The 22,777-nt window shown below is 28.4% G+C and overlaps 4 protein-coding genes across 4 annotated transcripts; 2 read left to right on the plus strand and 2 right to left on the minus strand.

Annotated features, from left to right (window-relative positions):
* Positions 1–1,019: 1,019 nt before the first annotated feature.
* LOC132940755 (tubby-related protein 4) lies at positions 1,020–8,821 on the minus strand. Its single transcript, XM_061008486.1, has 12 exons — positions 8,563–8,821; positions 5,101–5,274; positions 4,204–4,386; positions 4,036–4,143; positions 3,578–3,731; positions 3,248–3,496; positions 2,955–3,166; positions 2,592–2,814; positions 2,336–2,505; positions 1,891–2,246; positions 1,695–1,803; positions 1,020–1,618 (listed from the first exon to the last, which is right to left on the minus strand). Exons 1-12 carry the CDS (start codon positions 8,653–8,655, stop codon positions 1,352–1,354), a joined length of 2,298 nt encoding a protein of 765 aa, XP_060864469.1. The 5' UTR covers positions 8,656–8,821; the 3' UTR covers positions 1,020–1,351.
* A 146-nt stretch (positions 8,822–8,967) lies between these two features.
* On the plus strand, positions 8,968–16,096 carry LOC132940754 (lon protease homolog, mitochondrial). Its single transcript, XM_061008485.1, has 16 exons — positions 8,968–9,157; positions 9,236–9,706; positions 9,773–9,864; positions 9,961–10,127; positions 10,586–10,755; positions 10,820–11,008; positions 12,972–13,187; positions 13,369–13,457; positions 13,593–13,854; positions 13,925–14,085; positions 14,143–14,416; positions 14,495–14,584; positions 14,678–14,843; positions 14,908–15,128; positions 15,596–15,760; positions 15,822–16,096. Exons 2-16 carry the CDS (start codon positions 9,335–9,337, stop codon positions 15,969–15,971), a joined length of 2,784 nt encoding a protein of 927 aa, XP_060864468.1. The 5' UTR covers positions 8,968–9,157; positions 9,236–9,334; the 3' UTR covers positions 15,972–16,096.
* A 1,670-nt stretch (positions 16,097–17,766) lies between these two features.
* On the plus strand, positions 17,767–19,649 carry LOC132941506 (chromatin assembly factor 1 subunit B). The gene is made up of 6 exons (XM_061009594.1): positions 17,767–18,052; positions 18,129–18,258; positions 18,322–18,543; positions 18,610–18,706; positions 18,775–19,269; positions 19,343–19,649. The coding sequence occupies exons 1-6, from the start codon at positions 17,927–17,929 to the stop codon at positions 19,647–19,649; spliced, it is 1,377 nt and encodes a 458-aa protein (XP_060865577.1). The 5' UTR covers positions 17,767–17,926.
* Positions 19,650–19,656: 7 nt separating this feature from the next.
* LOC132941507 (serum response factor-binding protein 1-like) lies at positions 19,657–22,598 on the minus strand. The gene is made up of 3 exons (XM_061009595.1): positions 22,369–22,598; positions 20,956–21,117; positions 19,657–20,882 (listed from the first exon to the last, which is right to left on the minus strand). The coding sequence occupies exons 1-3, from the start codon at positions 22,402–22,404 to the stop codon at positions 19,728–19,730; spliced, it is 1,353 nt and encodes a 450-aa protein (XP_060865578.1). The 5' UTR covers positions 22,405–22,598; the 3' UTR covers positions 19,657–19,727.
* Between the last annotated feature and the right edge of the window lie 179 nt (positions 22,599–22,777).

Consider the following 22,777-nt stretch of genomic DNA (forward strand, 5'->3'; position numbering starts at 1 on the left):
AACTCTAAAAAAATAACTGTATATAGATGAAATGTACACTGAATGTTTATATTAAAAATTTCTATACTCCGTTCCACGATAGAAGGAACTCGTTTCGCGATATAACTGACGGCGTTTAACGACCTGGGTCACTATTTTCCCTAATCAAACATATTGTTTGTAGTTTTAGTGCTACCTACACAACGGTGCCACCAGGAATGTTTGAGTGAAGCAAATAGTGCCCAAGGTTGTTAAATGCCGTCAAATGTGTATAATTTGTATAGCTAAGGAATGAAAATTGTAAAGGAGGTTTATCATAAGTATTTCATACCTACTGTAACCAAAAAATAGATATTAGATAATGGATTTTTGAGTTCCAATTATTTAAACAAATAATAACAATTTTAGTTATTTTTTTGTAATTAAAAATATTATCCTTGGGTAGGTACTTGAACCTATTAAAGTATATTATATTTAATTTATACACACAATGACATTTTCAAATGCAATGTTTTTGGCAAAAATTAGTTCAACCTACTTGTATACTAATTGTAAAATAAATTACTTTATCAGAAAATGTACTTTGTAATAAAGGCTGAGTGTTATTTACAAACAGTCTTCGCTTAAATCGTTTTTCGTATGCAAAGGTTTATATCATTGAATTCAAATTGAATACATCCATTACAGTGACCCATCTAGACACCTACGGGTATAGCAGAGCGGTATCCACTCGCCTTCCTTTATATCATAATACTCAAAATTATAAAAATGTTTAGTTTTCTGATTATTTTTGAACTAACATGATGAAATATTATGTATTAAAATGTTGGTAGTTGTTCTTCTTTTGTGAGAATTTGTCAAGTTGAAAACATTTTTTAGTAACCCTTATCTGGAAAATCCTGGATACGCCACTTAATTTACTACTTAATGAAAATATTGCATTTTTACAGAAGTCACAGAAAAACCTTTATTTATACTTAACCCAATGTCTAAAATACACTTTGTTTAGAGGTCAAATTTGAATAAAATAACAAATAAAGCACTCTTAATTAATTCTTTATTTTATATTTTTTTCATAATTAATTAAGTAATGCTGAAATACACATGAACACATACAATAAGATATGAGAAATATATTATGTTTATTATCGAAGAATGCAATAGCAAATGTTCAGTAAAGCAGTTAAAAGTGTTATGCTGTTGTAACTAAATAGGTAAGTGTATATTAAATCTAATAAGGAACCCTACTTGTGAAATATTGCACTAAATAATAAAAATACAAACAAATTTTTACAGAGTGTTGACATATCGAAATACTCAAACACACCTGTAAAAAAAGTGCATAAATAAATTGCACGTTGTTTTAATAATTTTACTTGAGCCTCTGAGTTACACTCGCAAGTGCAACTGCAAACGCTTGGACGGCTGAAAATGGGTGTTGAAAGTCTAGAGCAAAATTATTGCGGTCAATGCGTCCAAACTGCATAACTTGTATTCCATCATATTCAACTTGAAAATTTTTTGCCGATTCTTGAGTAACACGACCTCCAAAGTCCAACTGGTAAACTTGAGTCAAATCGTTCCAAATGGGCGCTTTGTTTTGCATAACAAATTGCTGTCTTTTGGTGCACATTTCAATCTAAAATTTAAAAAAAATGCAAATTTTTATCCATGTTTAAATTTAGTTTAGCTTTCATATTAATTATGTTAATTACTTTATTTTTTATTTGAGATTTTTGAAATGTTTCTAAATTTTGAAAGTCAGGTTCAATTTGAGTTCTAAGGACTTTACGGAAAAATAACGGCGAGTTCATTAATCGTTTCCTAGAAACAAACAAAGTAAAATATTATTATTATTAAAATTTAAAACACAAACATTAGTTATAAGTTATAATTTTACAATAATTTTACCTTATAGGTGATGATAAACCACTTTTCTTTTTAGCTGCAACTGGACTAGATGGTAAACTGTGAGCAAATGTCTCTGAAACCTTAGAGTCTTCGACCACTCTGGACACGGCAATTTTTGGATTTGATGATCCGACACTACAGCTACGTCGCCTTTGAAGTTGTTTTGGGGTCGGAGAATCATCTTCTATCGATTGCCCATCCCCAACAATAGATAGTGTCATTTGACGAGGTTGTAAATGTAAAATGGATGTGCGGTATGATACTCTCCCTAGTTTCTGAGTCAAGTCATCGCACAGCCCACGAATATGGAATTCTGTACCCCAAACATTTGCTGTAACTTCTGCCAAACGATAGTCCTACACAATAATAATAATAATAATAATAATAATAATAATAAAATAATTATAATATATTGCATATTATAATAATGGTTTTATTTAAGTACTTCCGGTAACACATCGGTGTAACAATTTAATTGCAATTTTCGATTACAACATGCAGGTCTTGATCTGTGTCTATTTTTACGATGAAGCTTGGGGCTAGAGCAAGATTCAGGTTCAGAGTCATCCCAACCAAAATTACTATAAGTTATCTGTGCATTAGCGTATGTTGTATCTATATAAATAAATATACAATGTTAACATTATGTGCATACTTACATTTTAAATTAATAAAAATTTTAAAATATATTTTGTATATACCATCTACTTGAGGATCAAAAATGACGAATTCTGGTCTTAACATACTGATTCGTTTGCCTTTAAGTAATGGTACAAGACCTCCAAGGTATTCCATGTATAGTACATAACAGACTGGTGGTGTGGTTTCTGGCCCATTCACATGTTGTACAACTGTACAATATAGACGATTTTTTGGTGAACTACTAACAAACTGACGCAATTCTGACAACTTGGGCACTTCACACTAAACAATATTTTTTATTTATTTAGAATTTAGATATATTATATTTTAGTATCAATGTATTATACAACTAAAAGTTGTATTCAAATACTAAATTCTTTGTTTAATCATATTAATTATTGTAATATTGATAATTTGCTCACATAAATAGTAGATGATGAAATAGCAGTTAAAATTTCTTGAATACTAATAGGAAGTATGTCATCTGACGGGAACAATGATTCATCACACATTCGCAATGCACAAAGCACATATAAAGGAACAACCGAAGCAGACACACATGCAACATGTATTTCCGGACCTGTTGCTACAAAAATTCTCCGGTCATTGTGTGCCCATGTTACAGCTGTTACTACTGCCTACAATTGTTGTAAGAATTATATTATATAAAACTATTTAGTACATAGACGATAATCATAATATTAAAAATGGGCACTTGCCGAAGATTGAGGCATGTTAATGGAATAAACTAATTGACCAGTGGCAGAATAAATTTGCACAACGTTAGCACTTATTCTTCCGGGCCTTGAACCAGCAACACAAAGTAACTCTTTCGCATTAGACCATTCCATATAAATAGGACATAAACCTGTGCGTATTAATACTGGGGCGGGATCATCAAATCGTCGCATTAACTGAATAGTACCATTTTTACAACAAAGTGCTAACACATGTTTAAACAAATCTGAAAATATATTACATCCAAACATTAAAAAAATAGTTACTTTTACTATTTTGTATAATACATTTTACTCAATATACTTACGATCTGATTTTATTTTGTTTTCATTCATGCAAAACTTTTCACAAGACCAAGACATAGAAGATATTCCCGAATCATCAGACAAGTTGACTTGAGATACTGGAGCTCCATGAATATCTAAAACTTTCATCTGCCCTCTACTAGTTCCGAAATATACCTTAGTGAAAAATTATATTATTATTAGTGATGGGCACTATCGAATAGTTTGTATGATGGTCGATAGTCCAAGTGAACTATAGAGTATTTATTCGATAGTTTTATTCATGGACCGAATAGTAAAAACTATCGAATAAACAACCAATAGTTTTATTTGTGGACCGAATACTAAAAAGTAAAAACCATCAAATAATCATTTGAAATATTAAAATAAGGAAAAAAACCTAGTTTTCATTCGATAGTGCCCACCACTAATTATTATTAGTATTTAATAAAAGTTAATATTTGACAATTAAAAAAAATACTTGTTGATCATCGGGGGACCAAGCACCACATGTAACTGTTCCTTCTGGATGTAACATAGAAGACCAGTACCTGTGACCAGTAACTGAGCCAACCAAAACAAACCCATCCTAAACATTAAAAAGTTAGACATAATTATGTTACAGAAAGTATTTAACAATAATACTAACTTGGTAGCATATTAGTGCCAATCTACCATCATGAGACCAACTAAAATAAGTAACTCTAGTATTCCGATCATTGATAAGTTCAACATTCCAACGACAATCAAACTTAGCCCAAACATTTATAACACCAGAACTATCACATGATGCCAATTTTTGGTATGGTTCGTTCCATTTTACAAGTACAACCTTTAAAATAAAAATATTCACAATATTTATATTTATCAAAAACAAACAAACAAAAATTCTGAAAAAAAATCTCATCTTTCTTGATCAATAAAAAATAAATGTTAATAACTTGGAGGTCAATTCTATAACTAGAAAATATGAAATTTAAAATGTTTAATTCAACAGTTTCTAAAGAAGAATATTATGTATCAAGTGATCAGTGATCATAGAAAATTTAAACTATCAAAGTATACATCCATATAGTTTATAGACAAATTGAAACAGTAAAATTTGGTTCAGTAGGTTACTTTGTTAACTTCATAAAAAATGTTTCAAATAATAAGAATTAAAAAAATTATAATTATTACAAATAATTTCTGTTACATTATTTCCCTTCAATATAAATGTTTGAGGATTAGTAAATTAATTAAAATCAAGAAAGTGATATATTATTTTAATTAAATAATAAAACTGTTTATACTCACCAATAATCAAATGAGAAAACCCAAATCAATAATAATAAAAAAAGTGCAGTACTCAAACGTAATATAAAATTGCTGTAAAACTAAAAATAAATAAATAAACAAAATAAAATGTAAAAATAACTAAATTATTTATAAATTTTAAAATAATAAATAATACCTTTATTCAAACAAAATGATAAAAAATATTGCAATGCATTTGTAAAAAGAAAAAAATATAAATGTAATTAAGAAAAAGATAAGCATCATGTACCTTGGCATGATGATTTCTCAAGTTGTAATTAGTGCGGAGCGGTAATCTTTCACTGTTTGGTCCACTATTTGCTGGTATAGAAGTAAATGTAACACCAACAACCCCTTGAGAATTGCCTGTAGCCAACCATCCTTGTTTGTAGTAATTACGTCCATCCAAGTTCCATCCTTCTTCCTTTAATTATAAAGATGTAAAAATGTTAATTCCATCAACTTTATAAATAATATAATAATAACATTTTAACCATCTGTTTTCTAATACCAAATACAATATTATAAAGAATAGAATAGATGGTTCTGTGTATAATTTTCTAAGCTCTATTTAAGCCTAAAAATTGTGAAAATAAATAAACATACAAGGAAAGTATATTATACAAAATAGACCTCCCTTCTTCACACCTAGTAATTATTTATCTAATGAATCACTTAGTGCCCGTATTACAATCGTTAAACAAAGGTTAAACCACGAAATTCAGCCGGTAAAATCAGTGGGTTAGCGTAACCGAGGTTTAAACTATGATTGTAAAGCGGGCCCTTGGGCTTTTGAGTAATATCATTGCAATCCTGAAACCCTTATGTTATTGTTTATAGTTGTTTTTTTAACTGTAATATTCAAGGGTTAACTTTAACCCCGTGTAAATCAAAAAAATAATTAAATACTTAAATTGTATAGTTGGACTTAGTTTTAGACATTAAATACTATAAATAGATAGTACTAACTTGATATATTTTCAATAATTTTATAATTCTACTAAACTTGAAAGACTGTATTGTGTTTGCATGTATATATATAGAGGAATAGAAGAATATCACCTCCTTTAGTCCTTTCACATTCACAAATCACATTATATTTTTGACACAATAGGCAAAAAATATTTATTACATTTTGTCCTACCTACAAATAGTTTATTCCATGTTACACCAATGGTTTTTCATCTAGATAATTTTTTTTATCTTAGGTTAGAAATGTATATTTGTGTATACATTTTTAACTCAGTTTAGTTATTACTTATTACATATAGTAATTAATAGCTATTCTTATACAGGGCCAAATTTAGGGCGGGGGGGAGGGAATTGGCAACAATTGCTCCAGGCACCAACATTTTGTGGTCAAAAATGTTTCCCTTGTGAATTATTAAAACTTTTAAAACTTAAATTAATTCAATAACAGTATTATATTATAATATTAATGTAATATGCTGTTTGAAATTAAAACAACTAATTTATTGATAATACCTACATTATAATATGTTAGTTATAGGTATTAGCGTTCAAGAATTATTAATATACCAGATAGTTCCTTAATACTTTTCCCAAATTTGTTATGATTCAAACATTTATAAACATAAGCTAAGTATAATAATATGGAGTATTTTGTTAACGCGTGCGTAATACAATAGTACAATTATTAGTCTACAAACTCTAGTCACAGCATTTGTGAAATCTGTGATTACTGATTAAGAGGACGTTATACCCGCATGTGTTGTCTCCGTCTTACAAGTGCGTAACATAGCAAATTTTACGCTCAGCAAAACACGTGTAGCTCCGTTAATTTAAAAATTAGAGTGAAATGACCTCTTATAAAATCTAAAGGTAAGATTATTATCTAGACAACCTCATGGGCTTTTTAGTATATTTTAATTTTAAAGCGAGTTATGAGTATTTTAAGATGTATAAACAATTTACAATTTTAAAATTAAAATATAATAAAAAGTTTATGAGGTTGCCTAGACAATAATCTTACCTTTAGATTTTATAAGAGGTAAATTCGCTCTAATTTTTATACTAACGGAGCTACACGTGTTCTGCTGAGCGTAAAAATTGCTATATTACGCACTTGTAAGACGGAGACAACACATGCGGGCATAACATTCTCTTAATAATTTTTCTTTCATTGCTAGGCGCTGTTGATTATATAATATAAATTTGTTGTATATTATTATAATTATGGCCATTGACCGGCAAAAAAAAGTTAAGTGGATATCAAAATCGTTAACAAACTTTGTTATAAGACAAAAAACCACTTAATGTTATTAACAAATGCAGAAAAATTCAAAACATGGTTAAAAAATAATAATATTAATTTGCATAATTTACCTATATGGTTTTATTAAAAATATTTTTATTTTATTCATATCAATAATATTTTAATATGAACCATAAAGTAAGTACCTAAATATATAAAAAAACAAAAAAAACTTATATGATGAATTATAAGCAGGACTCAAGTGGCATACACTCAATTGTATCTTTGCAGAGGGGAGGAGGAGTGTTAGTGAAATTATTAAACAATATTTAAAAAAAAATACACATTATAGTAAAACAAATATTAATTTCTTTGATTAAAGTCTAAATAGTTCATGAGGATCTCTCTCCCATATTTCCTGTGGTTAGTCTCCTTACTGCCTTACCTGCCAAATTTTTTTGCACTAAATGTCTAAATGCCGCACTGTTCTTATACACAAAATTACCAACATTTAAATTTTTAGTTATTGCTCAACATGTTATTATTTTTCTAGTTTGTTGGTACATATTAATTTACGATTTTAGACCCCAATGGCCGTATTTTTATTTTTTATCTAAATAAGCCACCTCAATCTACTAAGAATATAAAATAAAATATATAGAATATTGTAAATACATTAGAAATATTCAAATACATATAAGATACAGAAAAAATGTATCTGTTTACCTACATTATTTGATAAGACAAGAAAGAAAAACAAAATCAGGAATTATTAGTTCAATTTGAAAGTTAGAGTCATCGGATGTTTCAAATGAATTAGTTTTTACCATAAGCTCACCATGGCTAAATATATTTAGCCACGAGACTCACATATTGGAATGACACTATGGCAGCAAGCTGGAATTAGGAACGATATTCGATGTGGAGCATCGACATTATTGAAAAATAGGTAAAGTACGCATTAAGTAAGCATTGAGGAGGACATCTGAAGTATGATTGTCTTAAAGTAACTCAAGGATAAATTTATTCTTTCCCAGTAAAATCTTGCATAGACCTAAAAAAGCTATAAATTTGTCGATGCCTCAGATTAAATAATTTCTCTTACAAGGGTTTACAGGATGAGCTTTCATTTTGAATTGAACAATATTGCACTATTTGTTTAAAGATATGATAAATACACACTGAAAAACAAATTTTTCCAGTAATAACTACCAAAAAAAATCCTGTTGTCCTACCGATTGCCGTTTTGAAATAATCAGTAGGTTTAGGTACATTAAATTGCACCAATTCTACAAAACTGTATTTGTTTCATCAATTTGGATCTTAATATCTTACTTATTCTTTAAACAACAATAATAACAATATCAGTATTTAGGCAATCGAATTATTCTGTTACCAAACATAAAAACCAAAAAAATATGTCATTAATGTTGATTTAAAAATCAATATACTGTTTCAAAAACAAAACGTCATTACAATTAATAATTTAAAACATACTTCTGCATTATCTGGAACTCTTCCCATCCAGGACAGTGACAATATGTCACTGTCACATTTTGTGTTAGCTTTCTTCTCAAACCTGATGTGCATTGTAGTATATAAACTCAGATACTCAGAAATATCATCATTTTAATGTAAGTAATGTTCGGTGGTTGAAAAACGCAATTCGTTTAATTATTAACAAAAACGTATGAACTCTACAGTCTACACGATTACTAAATACTATACCTGTGCTCAGAAAAAACTAAAAAGGTAATTCATAAAGTTATTGATTATAGATAACACCAAAAGTACATAGTTTGTAAGGTAAGTTTGTGATAATAATATTACATGGCAAGGCGTGTATAATTTCATCAAGGTAACCATAAACCGCGGGACGGGTTACATTGGTTTTTGAGGTTATCAAACTTATTCAAAAATCAAAATATTGTTTAAAATTAAAAAGGTACTTTTAAGTTTTAAGTTTTAAATTTTGGAGTTTTGGACTAAAGTTGTGTGGTTACTACTTACACCAAAGTCCTTATCCGGGATATCCCATCAATCATCATCACGGCCTATAAAAACTTCCAAGTGACAACCGCTTACAGCAAAAGTACATTTTTAAAATTTTTTTTCAGACACTTACCTTACACTGATAATAATATTATTTATTAAATACCTCCTATTTCAGAATTTTGATGTAATCAACTCAATAATAACAGTCAACAGATACCTACTGAGTACCTGAAATTATTAGTGTCGGTATTTTAATTAATTAAATCCTATTGAAATGTTGCATCGTATCTGCCAAGCTGGTTTGAAAAAGCAGCTTATGGTTGATCGTCGATTTGTTCGATATGCTAGTGCGATAATTTCGAACAATGATAGATCAGCATTGGTTCAGAAAAACCATACATCTAATCGTCTTTGTGTGGTTTCGGCTATTAATGTTCCGGTACGTTATAGAAGGTTTGACAATAAAAAAGAAGATGATAATCCAGAAGAAGTGGAAGAATCTCAAACTGTAAGAGCTGTTTATGACATTAAGTCCAATCCTGATACTTCAATTGCAACTATTCAAGTACCAGATGAATTGCCTTTCTTACCGTTAGTCACAATAGCAAAACCACCTTTATATCCTAGATTGTTTAGAATTGTTGAGGTTAGTGTGTAATATAATAATTCTATAGAAAATATTTTGGAGTATGATAGACATATTCTTTCACAGATCAGTGATCCTAGATTGATTGCATTGATCAAAAGAAAAAAAGCTTTAAATCAACCTTTTATTGGTCTTTTCATGAGAAAAAACATTGATACGTAAGTATTACTGTTTCATAGGTATTATTAATTAATATAAAAGTAAAATGGTTTCGTTAATTCATGTACCTATATTGTTTGTAATTATATTTTTAGAGTTCCAGATAATATTGTTACAAATATTGATGAAGTATATAGTGTTGGGTCACTTGGTAGAATAAATGAAATGCGAGAATTTGGAAATAAATTACATATGCTCATACAATGTTTTAGGCGTATAAAGCTGACCAAGCCACTTTTTGAAGACCAAGATATAGATAAAAGTAATGTTTATACTAATTATTGTACAACTAAAAAAATGTATCGCTCAAATAATAACTCAACAAATTACCAATGACATTAAAAAAAAAATTACCATTGAACACAAAACATAATTTTTAATTAAATTCACTCCATGTGTAAACAATTTGTATCTAAAAATGAAATATGATATAACATTATACATAATATATATTGTGAATCCCAAGATTGGTTAATATTTTTTGGAAATTAGCTTGTTACAATTATGGAAATTTAAACTCAATTCAATAAATATTTATGAAAATTACAGCAACAGGATGCCAAGAAAGTATATGTAATTTGGTTTAAACAATTTTAACATTAATAATTAATATTTGATAATTTAATTCTAAAATTGGAACAGTATCAAATTATGGTTCACCGATTTCTTTTAATATGTTACCTATCAATAATTATTTAATATTGTGCTAAACATTTTTAGTTACAAATGATTTGACCAAGCGTAATAAAAAACAATCTCGTAATAAGGGATCTTCAAGCACACCTGAAATAGAGCCAATTACTGAAACAGAAAAATTACAGGAACAAGTGCTTATGATTGAAGTAGAAAATCTAAAAGATGAACCTTATGATAAAACAATGGAGATTAAAGTATGTCTATAGTATTCACTAATTTTATATCAAAACAGTTACATTAATTTGTTATTTTTCTTAGGCATTATCTCAAGAAATAATCAAAACTATTCAATCAATTATTAGCATAAATCCAATATATAAAGAAATATTACATCCAATGTTGCAACATGGCAATGTATCAGATGATCCTTCATATTTATCTGACATTGCAGCTGCTATAGCTGATTGTGAAACTCACGAATATCAAGAAATTTTAGAAGAAATTAATGTACGTACATCACATTTCAATATAAATAATAATTACAGTGAAACCTATATATAACAGATAGTCATGGTACCATCAAAATTCAAAAGTGTTCGCAGTAGACAGGCTTTAGTTTTATTTTAGTCACATAGTCATATGTTTGTAGTTACTAAAAATATTAAACTTTTATGAAAAAAAAAAACTGATAATAAATATTAATACATATTAAATATAGGAACACGCATATACGATATCTACATAGAACATATAATTATACACAATTAACATTAAAGGAGGTATAGGAGTACCAAGTAAATAATTGGTTGTAATTGCGACCAACGACACTATGCGTAGTATGTACATATTACATAATATACCAATGAAACCATATGTATGCCTTTAAATTTGAGTTTGAACCAAGATCGTTGTCCATTATAAAGATATTAGGGAGAAATAATACTGTATGTGTCCGTAATAGAAATTTTCCGTTGTAAACAGATTGAAATACATTGGAATACCTATAATTATGTTTATAAGTTAGGTTTCACAATATTTATTTAGCAAAACAAATGCTAAATGCTTCATTTAATATACAATGTCATAGTGAAATAAAAAACGAAAAATGGAAGATTCACATTAATCTATCAAATATCAATAATAGTTGACTTGGAAATTTCAATGTTTATGTTTAAAAGGATGTTACACTTCCATGCGTTGTCCCAGTCTTACAAATCCAACATGGTAAATCGTACTTTCTGAATAATCCATTTAACTTTGTTATGTTAAATATTGGAGTGAATTGATATATTATCAAATTTATAAATAATATTATCTAATGAATATCATAAGTTTTATTTTTAATATTTTAATTTTAAAGCAAGTTATGAGTATTTTTACATGTTCAAACAATTTACAATTTTAAAATACTCATTTAATAACTCGTTTTAAAATTAAAATATAAAAAAATACCTAAGAGAATTACTAGATAGTAATCTTACTGTTAAATTTGATAATATGTTAATAGCTCTTTCATTAAACACAACATAATTAAATAGAATATTCAGAAAGTACAATGTGTTATGTTAAGCGTTTATAAGACTGAGACAACACATGAGGGTGTAGCATCCTCTTAAAGTCTTAACATATAATTTAAATTTATCTGCAGAAATTTAAAAAAATAGTTAAATCAAGGAAGCATAATTTTTAAGTTTTAAAACTCATCAAAATTTTTTTTAGATTTCCAAATTATTTTTTAATTAAAGTTTTAATTTGTAATTATTGGTATACAAGTGGAAATATTACATTTGTGCACGGTGGTATAAGCTGTTTTTCAATCAAAATCTGGTGGTGCGTCGGGTGCGTAAAACTGTATATCAGTGATACAAAATGTATTACATTTTACTTGCTTTATGATTTCTATACTATTACATATAAGTATATAACCTATTAATTATTTAGTCCAAATTTGGCACATTCTACAGCTTAATATTAATATACATTTTTTTCTATAGTTTTCAATAAAATCATGTATTTTACTTCTTTTTATTAATATTTTACTGATTATTGAAAAATAGGTATGTCATTAAAATGTATTACACAGTTATTAATAATTATTATAATTAAATAAACAAATAAGGTTTGATAAATTATTACATATTGCCCGCCGCAGCAAAGAGGGTCGTATCTCTGTTTTCACAATTTTTTTTTTTTCTAGTTGTCATAATTGTTTTTGTGTAGTACCCGCAAAACTGATAGTAGCATAAAACAATCAAAGACGTTGTATACAATAAAATTCAGTTACTATCGTCTTCGTGGGAACTACACAAAAATAGTTATAACAACTTAAAAAAAAAATTTGTGAAAACAGAGATATGATCTTCTTTGCTGCGGCAGGCGATATATTACATATTATTTTACATTATAATTATAAAATTTAGTATTATTCTAATTTTGTTATTTTTCTAAGCATTTTAAAAATTCATTTCAGGTTCCTAAACGTCTTTTACTTGCACTTGGTTGTGTAAAAAAACTGTTAGAACTTAGCGAAATTCAAATAAAAATTAGTAAAGAAGTCGATGAAAAAGTTAAACAACAGCATCGTAAATTCATTCTTCAAGAACAACTCAAAGTAATAAAAAAAGAGCTTGGCCTTGAAAAAGATGATAAAGATTCAATTGTTGAAAAGTTCAGAGACAGAATAAAAGTATGTTTTTTTCTAGTTATTTTATTCATCATGATATGTTAGTTTATTACTTAGTATAGTATTTAATAATTATTGTACCAAGATATTAAATTTAATCAAATATTTAATAAAAAGGTGAAATTAGTGTAATGCAATAATACTCAAAAATATTTAGTAAAAAATGTTTTGTTTTAATGTAAAGGACAAACAAGTACCAATAAAAGTTATGGAGGTTATTGAAGAAGAATTAACCAAACTATCATTTCTGGAACAGCATTCATCAGAATTTAAGTAAGTAACTGTTTAATATTTAATATGAACTATCTTTTGTTAGACATTATATAATTTAGTTAATTTAGTTATAACTTCTATACAAATAAACATTTAGTTGTTAAGTTAATTATAAATCTGAAATTATATTTTTAGTGTTACGAGAAATTACCTTGATTGGTTAACACAATTACCATGGGGTACAACAAGTGATGAAAATTTTGATTTAAAAAGAGCTACAACTATTTTAGACGAAGATCATTATGGAATGGAAGAGGTAAAAAAACGAATTCTAGAGTTCATTGCAGTAAGCAAATTAAAAGGTTCAACTCATGGGAAAATTCTTTGTTTCCATGGACCGCCAGGTGTTGGAAAAACAAGTATAGCAAAATCAATTGCAAGAGCCTTAAATCGAGAAGTAATTTAGTTTTAAATTATAACAGTTTATTCATTACTAATCCAAAATAATATATTTTTTTATTATATAGTACTTTAGATTTAGTGTTGGTGGTATGACTGATGTAGCTGAGATAAAAGGTCATCGTAGGACATATGTAGGTGCCATGCCGGGTAAAATGATTCAATGTCTGAAAAAAACTTCAACTGAAAATCCATTAGTATTAATTGATGAAGTTGATAAAATTGGGAGGTAATAAAGCTACAAAATTGGTGTATTAATAATTTAATTTAATTTTAATTTTGTTAGGGGACATCAGGGTGATCCTTCATCTGCACTATTAGAAATGCTTGATCCCGAACAAAATGCTAATTTCTTAGACCATTATTTGGATGTGTCAGTGGACTTATCTAAAGTTCTATTTATTTGTACTGCTAATGTAATCAACACAATTCCAGAACCACTTAGGGATCGTATGGAACTTATAGACGTGTCTGGATATGTAGCAGAAGAAAAAATGGCTATTGCAAAACAATACTTAATTCCTCAAGGGCTTAAGTCTACTGGCCTGAAAAAAGAACAAGTAATATAAACTTATAATACAATTATTAATATATGTTTTTTAATATATAAATAATAATATGTGTTTATGTATTTATAGATAGAAATTGCTGATGATAGTCTATCTACTCTTATTAAATCATATTGTCGTGAAAGTGGTGTACGTAACCTTCAAAAACATGTTGAAAAGGTATTTTTATTATACTATAAGTTTTTAATAACTACTGTTTCTTTTAAAACCAAAATAGTTTTCTAATTTTTTTTTTATACGCGTGTTTAATAGATGTTACGAAAAGTTGCATTGAAAATAGTTGAAGGTGAATCAGAAAAAATAATTATTAGCAGTGATAAATTATATGATTTTGTTGGAAATCCTATATTTACAAAAAATCGAATGTATGAAGATCCAATACCTGGAGTTGTTATGGGATTGGCTTGGACTGCCATGGGTTAGTTAGATAGATTAATCTGTTAGTTATGTAGTAAAACAGGTATATAATACATTTTTTTCAGGTGGTGCTTTGATGTATATTGAAACTGAGTGGACAAAAGACCCGGCAACAATTACAGACAAGGATAAAGCTGTTGGAAACATTATATTAACTGGTCGCTTAGGTGAAACTATGCAAGAATCAGCCAAAACTGCATATACTGTGGCAAAACGATTTTTAAGTGAACTCGATCCACAAAACCAATCACTGTTGACTGGAAACGTACATCTACATGTTCCTGAAGTAAATATTATCTGAGTTATAGAAAATATATCAAATAGACTGATTATAAATTAACATTAAATAAAGTGACTACTAGAGTATTAGAACTTAATTTATTGTTAGATCATTGATTATAAATACTATAGATCGCTCACTGTCCCGTATTTATGCGGCGCAAAATATTGACGAAAAATGGATGTGGCCGTTCTGAAGTGCTGCCGTTAACCATTAGTTATCCATAACGCCACATCCATATTTTGTCAATTTTTCGCGTCGCGTAAATATGGCCAGTGAGCGATCTGTAGTATTTAAGATCAATGGTTAGATGTACTACAATAAATTGAAATACAAGCTTTAAGAAATTTGCTTCTAGTCACTTCCATTCTATTTTATTGACTTTCTATGAACTGTGTTGAACTCAGTTTAGTAGCTTTTATTATTACAGTAATTAGTTTAAAATTGTTTTATTGTAATTAATATTAATGTAGGGTGCTACACCTAAAGATGGACCCAGTGCTGGATGTACAATTGTTACTGCTTTGTTATCATTGGCTTTAAACATTCCTATTCGCAACAATGTCGCTATGACTGGAGAGATCTCTCTTAAAGGAAAAGTTATGCCAGTAGGAGGTATTAAAGAAAAAACAATTGCTGTAAGTAATTAACATTTTATTATACCTTGTGTAAAATGTGAAAAATTAATTTTTTTTTCAGGCCAAAAGAGAAAATGTTAATTGTCTGATACTACCTGACGAAAATAAAAAAGACTTTAATGAACTTCCAAAGTTTATAACTGATGGGATTGAAGTACATTTTGTTTCATACTATAAAGACATTTTTAAAATAGTCTTTGAAAACAAATAATACTATTCCTGTTTTCTATCTTTGTTAATTTAAAATTGTATTATGGTTATATTTGTATATAGAATAAATGTTAGTATTTTTTTGAATAAAATGTTGTAAAACTATTATTATCTTGTGACTTCTGAGTCATAATATATTATTTGATTAAAACAATAGAAGTATTAAGTATACTGATTTTAATCAATTACTTTATTAATTTAATTTGCATATTTATTATTTTTAAATATTTCGTCATATTATAGGAAAATCGTATATTTAAGCAATTTTTAGCATATTTTGCACTTTTTTTTATATTTGTGTACCTACGTAAAATTGTAGGAAGAAATCATAATTGGATAACATTCAAAAATATTTCTTAAAATAAATTATGCTTGGGTAGGCGCAAATATAGCATTTGAGATTTGGAGAGGCTGTAGCCTGAAGTTCTAATATTGAATAAGCTTAAAAAAAACATAGGAAATGTTTGGAAGGGCTGTTACAATAAATTGTTGGTAGACGCTTGTCCCCTAAATCCCCACCCCGTATTTGCACATATGGTAGGTACATAAGATTTTATGAGTCCTTTTGTGACAAAACTGTGGTAAAACTAATTGACATCTAAATTGTACGAAAATGAAAATAAGAAGGTAGATACAATATGTTCGGTTTTTAATATATTTGTTATTCATCAACCCAGTTGATAAATAACAAGCACATGTGCCAGCATTTTTAAAAATTAAGTTGTTTTAATTTGGGATAGTTTAAAAATATCTAAAACATACAATAGTGTCCATCTTAATCAATATATATATTCAAATTAGTAAATCCCCGTATAAATTACTTTTATTATTTTATTTTTTACTTATAAATGCCATACGGTTTTAACAATACAGTACAATTAATGCACGTATATAGTAACATGTCATCACAGATTGTATTAAACGTATACTATTCTGATATTATTTAGTATTTACAGATAAATATATTAGCTAAATAGCAACAGTGAATATCTTATAAATTAAAAAATATAACATTACATAATAAGCTCTTAATCACTATCATTGATATTAATAACGAGAAGAGCGGAAGCAAAAAAATATACTAAATACAACAAAACAAAATCCCAAAATGGGAGTCATCATAGCTTGACTGTTAACATAAGACATAGCTCTCCTTAGAGGAGGGTCATGAATAATTTCTTGTCACTGGAGCTAGGTAGTAAGGGACTCGTGAATGGGCTATTCCTGGAATGTGAAAACGTATTCTGTAGGACGAAAAGCAAGGTGAACCAATCACGCCAGAAACTAAACCATTTAAACATTTTATATCATTCATTTCTCTCCTTTTGCTCAGAGTAAATAGATTAAGGGCCATTAAAACGGGTCGATAGTCATAGTCATTATGTTTATGTAGCTACTTATTTTTGAGTTTTTAATTTCCAAAATTGTAATATGTTTTATGCGTTTTTCAAAAATAAAATGAAAATTTAGCCGCATATATTTAAGCAACTTTTGATTGCACAATCGATTATTTTTAGTGCAATAAATCCCGAACTTAAGTGAATAGTGTCAACAATATAAAAAAAAATACACATATCATTGATCATTCAACCGTCGTTGTGAAATAAATACAATCTTTCACTCCACTCACTCAGTATCCAAAACGAATTCGTTAAATAAATAGCTACCCGCTCAAAATATTCAAAATGACTTGTTGAATTTATCGAGAGCAGCTGAGTTACAGCAATTATCACTGAATAGATTAAATGTCGTATTGTGTTGATAAAATATTGCCGCCAAAATATCAAGGCCATTGCAATCATTTGTGGATCACTGTTCTCTAATATTATAATCTCTTATTCAATTACACCGTCACGTCCTGGAGTCTACATGTTGCCACATCTAAATAGTTAGATCTAATTATTTCGTCTAGTTAACAACAAATTTATAATATATTACTAGTCTACATCAACGATCATGAAATTGGTGATCCCTGAGATTTCTTGGCACAATCGTGACCCAGTGCTTAGCGTTCATTTTCAACCCGTCGCCGACGACGGATTCTATCGACTGGCCACTGGTGGATCGGATTCTCATGTTTTTGTAAATAATTATATTTTTTGTAACTGCAGGTTTCTTTGTATTGATTATTATTTGAATGTGTACAACAATATTTTAGATATGGCGAATCAAAGTAGATGGTTCGAACGTGACCGTTGAATTTGCAGCCGATCTGACTAAGCATCAAAAAGCAGTAAATACTGTACGTTTTTCACCCAATGGACAATGGTTAGCCACTGGCGATGATGGTAAATTATTTTAATATAAATTTAATATCTTTTTATTTAGAAAACTTAACTTTTTTCTTTTAGAGTCTGTTATTGTCTTGTGGAAATTCAAACCTGAAAATGGTCCCGATCATCGACCCGATCTGCTGGAAGACGATGAATCAAAAAATCTTGAAAAGTGGGTTTGTCATTGCGTATTGAGAGGCCATCTAGAAGACGTTTACGATTTATCTTGGTCTCCAGATTCTAAAAGACTTATATCTGGTGGTGTTGATAATAAAGCAATTATTTGGGATGTTGACAATGGTGATTACTTTTAGTTTTACAAATTATTTACTCCAAATCAATATTTTTATATTTTTAAATTAATAGGACGCTATAAAGCAATACTTGATGATCATAAAGGTTTTGTACAAGGAGTTGCTTGGGATCCCTTGAATGTGTATGCTGCTACACTAAGTAGTGACAGGTAAATGGGAGATACATATTATTACAATATTTTATATTAATTTGTTCTTTATTACAATTTATTTGTAGAACTCTAAGAGTGTTTAATACAAAGAATTGTAAATTATTCAATAAATGTGATAAGTGTGTTCCTTTGGGGAAAAAAGGCGATGGTGAAGAAATAAAAATTAGACTATTCCATGATGATACCCTGAAATCTTTTTTCCGACGCATTTCATTTTCCCCTGATGGTCAAATTCTAGTAACTTCATCTGGTATCATGGAGACAATTGATGAGGAGAACAAAAATAAAAGCACCACTAACGTCAGCTATGTATTTGCCAGAAAATCATTTACTAAGCCTGTGCTATATGTACCATCTCTTGACCAATATTCAGTTGCTGTTCAGTTCTCACCAGTTTTATATGAACTTAAAGAAGAGACAAAATCAATATTTGATTTACCATACCGAATGATATATGCCATAGCAACAAATTCAAGTATTTTATTGATGGATACCCAACATGCAGCTCCGTTTGCTTACATTGGTGATATACATTATACTCGTTTGACGGACCTATCGTGGTAAAACATAATTTTTAAAGTACCCAGCCATTTGAAACTTACATTTAATAATTTTATAATTTATGTTTATCAGGTCTTCCGATGGACAGTTACTTATAGTGTCTTCATCAGATGGATTTTGTTCAATAATAAGCTTTACAAAAGACGAATTGGGTGTAATGTACAAGGATAACACTAAAGTCGAACCAATGGAAATAGCCGAGTCGGTCGTCCAAGAAGATAGTGAAGATAGAGAAATTCCGATTATAATTGCTCCATTGCAAATAGAACATAAAGAAGAAGAAAAACAAATTATTGATTGTTCTGAAGCTCCTACAAAGAAAAGAGTGCAGTTGGTCACACTTTCTAGTCCTAAAAACAATAAATATTTAAACAAGTAACAGTGTGGTTATTTATTTTGTATTTTTTTTATTTATTTTTTATTATTTATGTGAGATTAAAATTTTTTTTTACAAACATTAATCTTCATCGTCAAATGTTATTTTCTTTCCTTCAAATTTGGCCAATGATTTTTGTTTACGTTTTGCTTCCCATGACGGATGTAATGCTGTATCAACAGATTCCTCAACTTGTTGCTGCCTTCTTTCTCTTCGATTGCCCATGTTATTTTGTTTACCAATAATCACTTTTTTACCTTTACTGAAAAATTCTTTTATTGGTTTTTGATGTTCTACTTTTGTACGTTCTTCAATGTCTCGTTCAGTCGCTGGTGGTGGTTTGTATACAGACATGTAATCCTGATTGTCAACAGTCATGAAAAATGAATCAACTGTTTCACAAACGGGCTTGATTTCATTTACTGTGATTCTTTTTTTTTTATTTTCAACTTTACTTGAAATATTTTGTTTGGCTTTTCTTTTTGATACATTTTTATCAAGAGTTACATCAATGTTGTCGAGAATTTCATTAGTAGACAAATGTAAGTTTTTCTTTGGTAGTTCTGTGTTTAAAACATTTGTTTTTACTTGTGAATAATTTACATTTATGTCTAATGTACTTGGGCATTCCTCTTTGTTTCCGGCAAACAGTTCTTTATTGTTTGAGATTAAAAGTTTCGAGCCTTTTGACATATTGTTTTGATATTCATCACTACTTGTATTGTCTTCATGAGGCGACCTTTTCTGCACTGACAAACTGTCACTTTTTAAACCATTTTCTGACTCTAACTGATCTTCGGACTCAGATTGAAGACTTTCAGACACTGACTGATCTTCGGGCTCAGACTGAGAACCGTCAGACACTGACTGATCATCAGTCTCAGACTGAGTACTTTCAGATTTAGACTGAGCATCTACAAATTCTTCAATGTTTTTAATTTTTTTATTGTTCTTATTGAGAATTTTAGTTTTAACCTCTGTCTTAACTGATTTATTGTTATTGGGTTTCTTTTTGGCTCTATATTTAGCACCTAACTCATTCAACAAATCTGTTATGCACATTTTCCAATCAGAATATTTGCTTCTAAATTTTTGAATTTCATCTATTATAAACTTATGTCCAGCTAACCTTGCTAATGCTCTAGTCTCCAATTTTATGTCTATACTATTTAATATTTTAGCAGAAGGTACTTCATTTTGCAAGGCATATTTTGTAACATCGTCATCATTCAATTTCTATAAACAAAATTATTAATTTGTCGTCTATTTAAAAATTGGGGTAAAAATATTATTACAAAACGTTTAATACCTTTATGACCATCAGTTCACTGATAAAGCGGTCAGCTTTTTTTTTATTTTTGATAAGTTGTTCTTCACTTCCTTTTTTTTCTTTTAATTTTTTTGCTTCCCGTGTTAATTTGTGTATTGTATGCACTTTTGATTTACGCACAATATGACGCATTGTAACAATCTAAAAAAGTATTAAAAATTGATGTATTTCTTATAAGGTAGAGCAAAATTGAGTAAGTTAATCAGTATTTTCATTTTCAACTAGTTGAAGTCAAGGTACCCTGTGCCAGTTTTTCAATTTTCCACAATTCGATAAAATTTGAAAAATAAATCTTATATTTTATTAGTCACCTTAAATCTAATACTTTTCCACTAATCTACTACCAGATGCCTATTTAGGAGAGTTAGAGATAGGGTTTATTATATAAAAAAAAATACTTCCTGGGAATAATTCTCAGGCCCCTTGTAAAATTGTCAGATTTTGATAAGTATTTTTTCATCTGAAAGAGAACACATCCTATAGGCCACATTGAACTCGGATTTTTATTTTATTTCAAATAATGGTATAATATAATTTATAACAAAAGGCATAAATTATATTAAGTTTGAAGACATATTTTAAAGTTGAGATTAAAATTGAAAAATAGAGTTCGGTACAGCCAGAAGAATATTTTTCTCTATACTTAGAAAAAAATTATCAAATTTGGTTGACTACAGAACAGGATCATTATTCCTGTAGAACGTATTTGTGTTCAAAATTACATTGGCATCACCGAGTGCCTTAACATAAAATCTTACCGAGTTGGAATATAAGTTGATTCCCAAAATTTCTAACTTGGTTTTTTATAATTTAAAATATAAATTTAAAAACCCGTTTGTTCAAATATAAAGTATTACATAATATTTACATTTAATTAATAATTAGGTGCTAAATATATATTATATATACATTTTATAGCTGTGGTTTGAATTGTACTTTACAAGAAATATGAGGGATTGATTGAAAATAATATTATAATTTATAAGAAATGTATCTACTATGACGATATACTAATCATTAATTATTAACTAGTCGGCACTGGCATGTTTTATGATTTACGGAACATTAAGGTTTTTGCAGTATAAAAATAGTTACTTATTGTTTTTAACACATAGATTATTTTACGCATTGAATTCAACTTGTTAAATTAGAAAGTTATAATGAATTAATACCAATTAGTTAAGTTACTAAGTTCCTTTAAAAGTAACTGTAGTTGCATTATTTAATATAGATAATAATATAAAAACGTTTAAAATATAAATTTTGGTTTTAATGTACTAAAAATAATATTACTAAATGAATTATAATTATATCAAATTATAAAAATATTTAATTTTTAATAAATAATTTAAAATGTTATAATATGCTATAATAAATCTTGGTAAAAATCACCTGATTATTGAGTGAAATTTTTGATAAAGGCTCCATTGTAAATATTGTATTTTGTATAGCAAAATTATGTTTTAATAAGTAATAAATATTAAAACAATTAAACTTGAAGCCCTGAAGGATTATTATTTATAATATAACTAATATAACTTAATACTTATAATATTTAACTCGTGTAGTTGAGTACTTGTGTTTATTGTTTATCCTATAATCTATATCACAATTCACAAATTTAATAATGTTTACTGCTTAGTATCACAGTTATCTATACGGGATAGATAACATTGGTACATACCACGGTCTCAACACAGAATAATTCTGTGGTCTTAACTCAAAACCCTTATCTACCCTTTATAAGTATTTAAAGTTTTTACTGGCGGAGAGGAGCACGGATAATATACTAATAGTATAT

The sequence above is a fragment of the Metopolophium dirhodum genome, chromosome 3 (genome assembly GCF_019925205.1).
Source record: "Metopolophium dirhodum isolate CAU chromosome 3, ASM1992520v1, whole genome shotgun sequence".
Classification (NCBI taxonomy): domain Eukaryota; kingdom Metazoa; phylum Arthropoda; class Insecta; order Hemiptera; family Aphididae; genus Metopolophium; species Metopolophium dirhodum.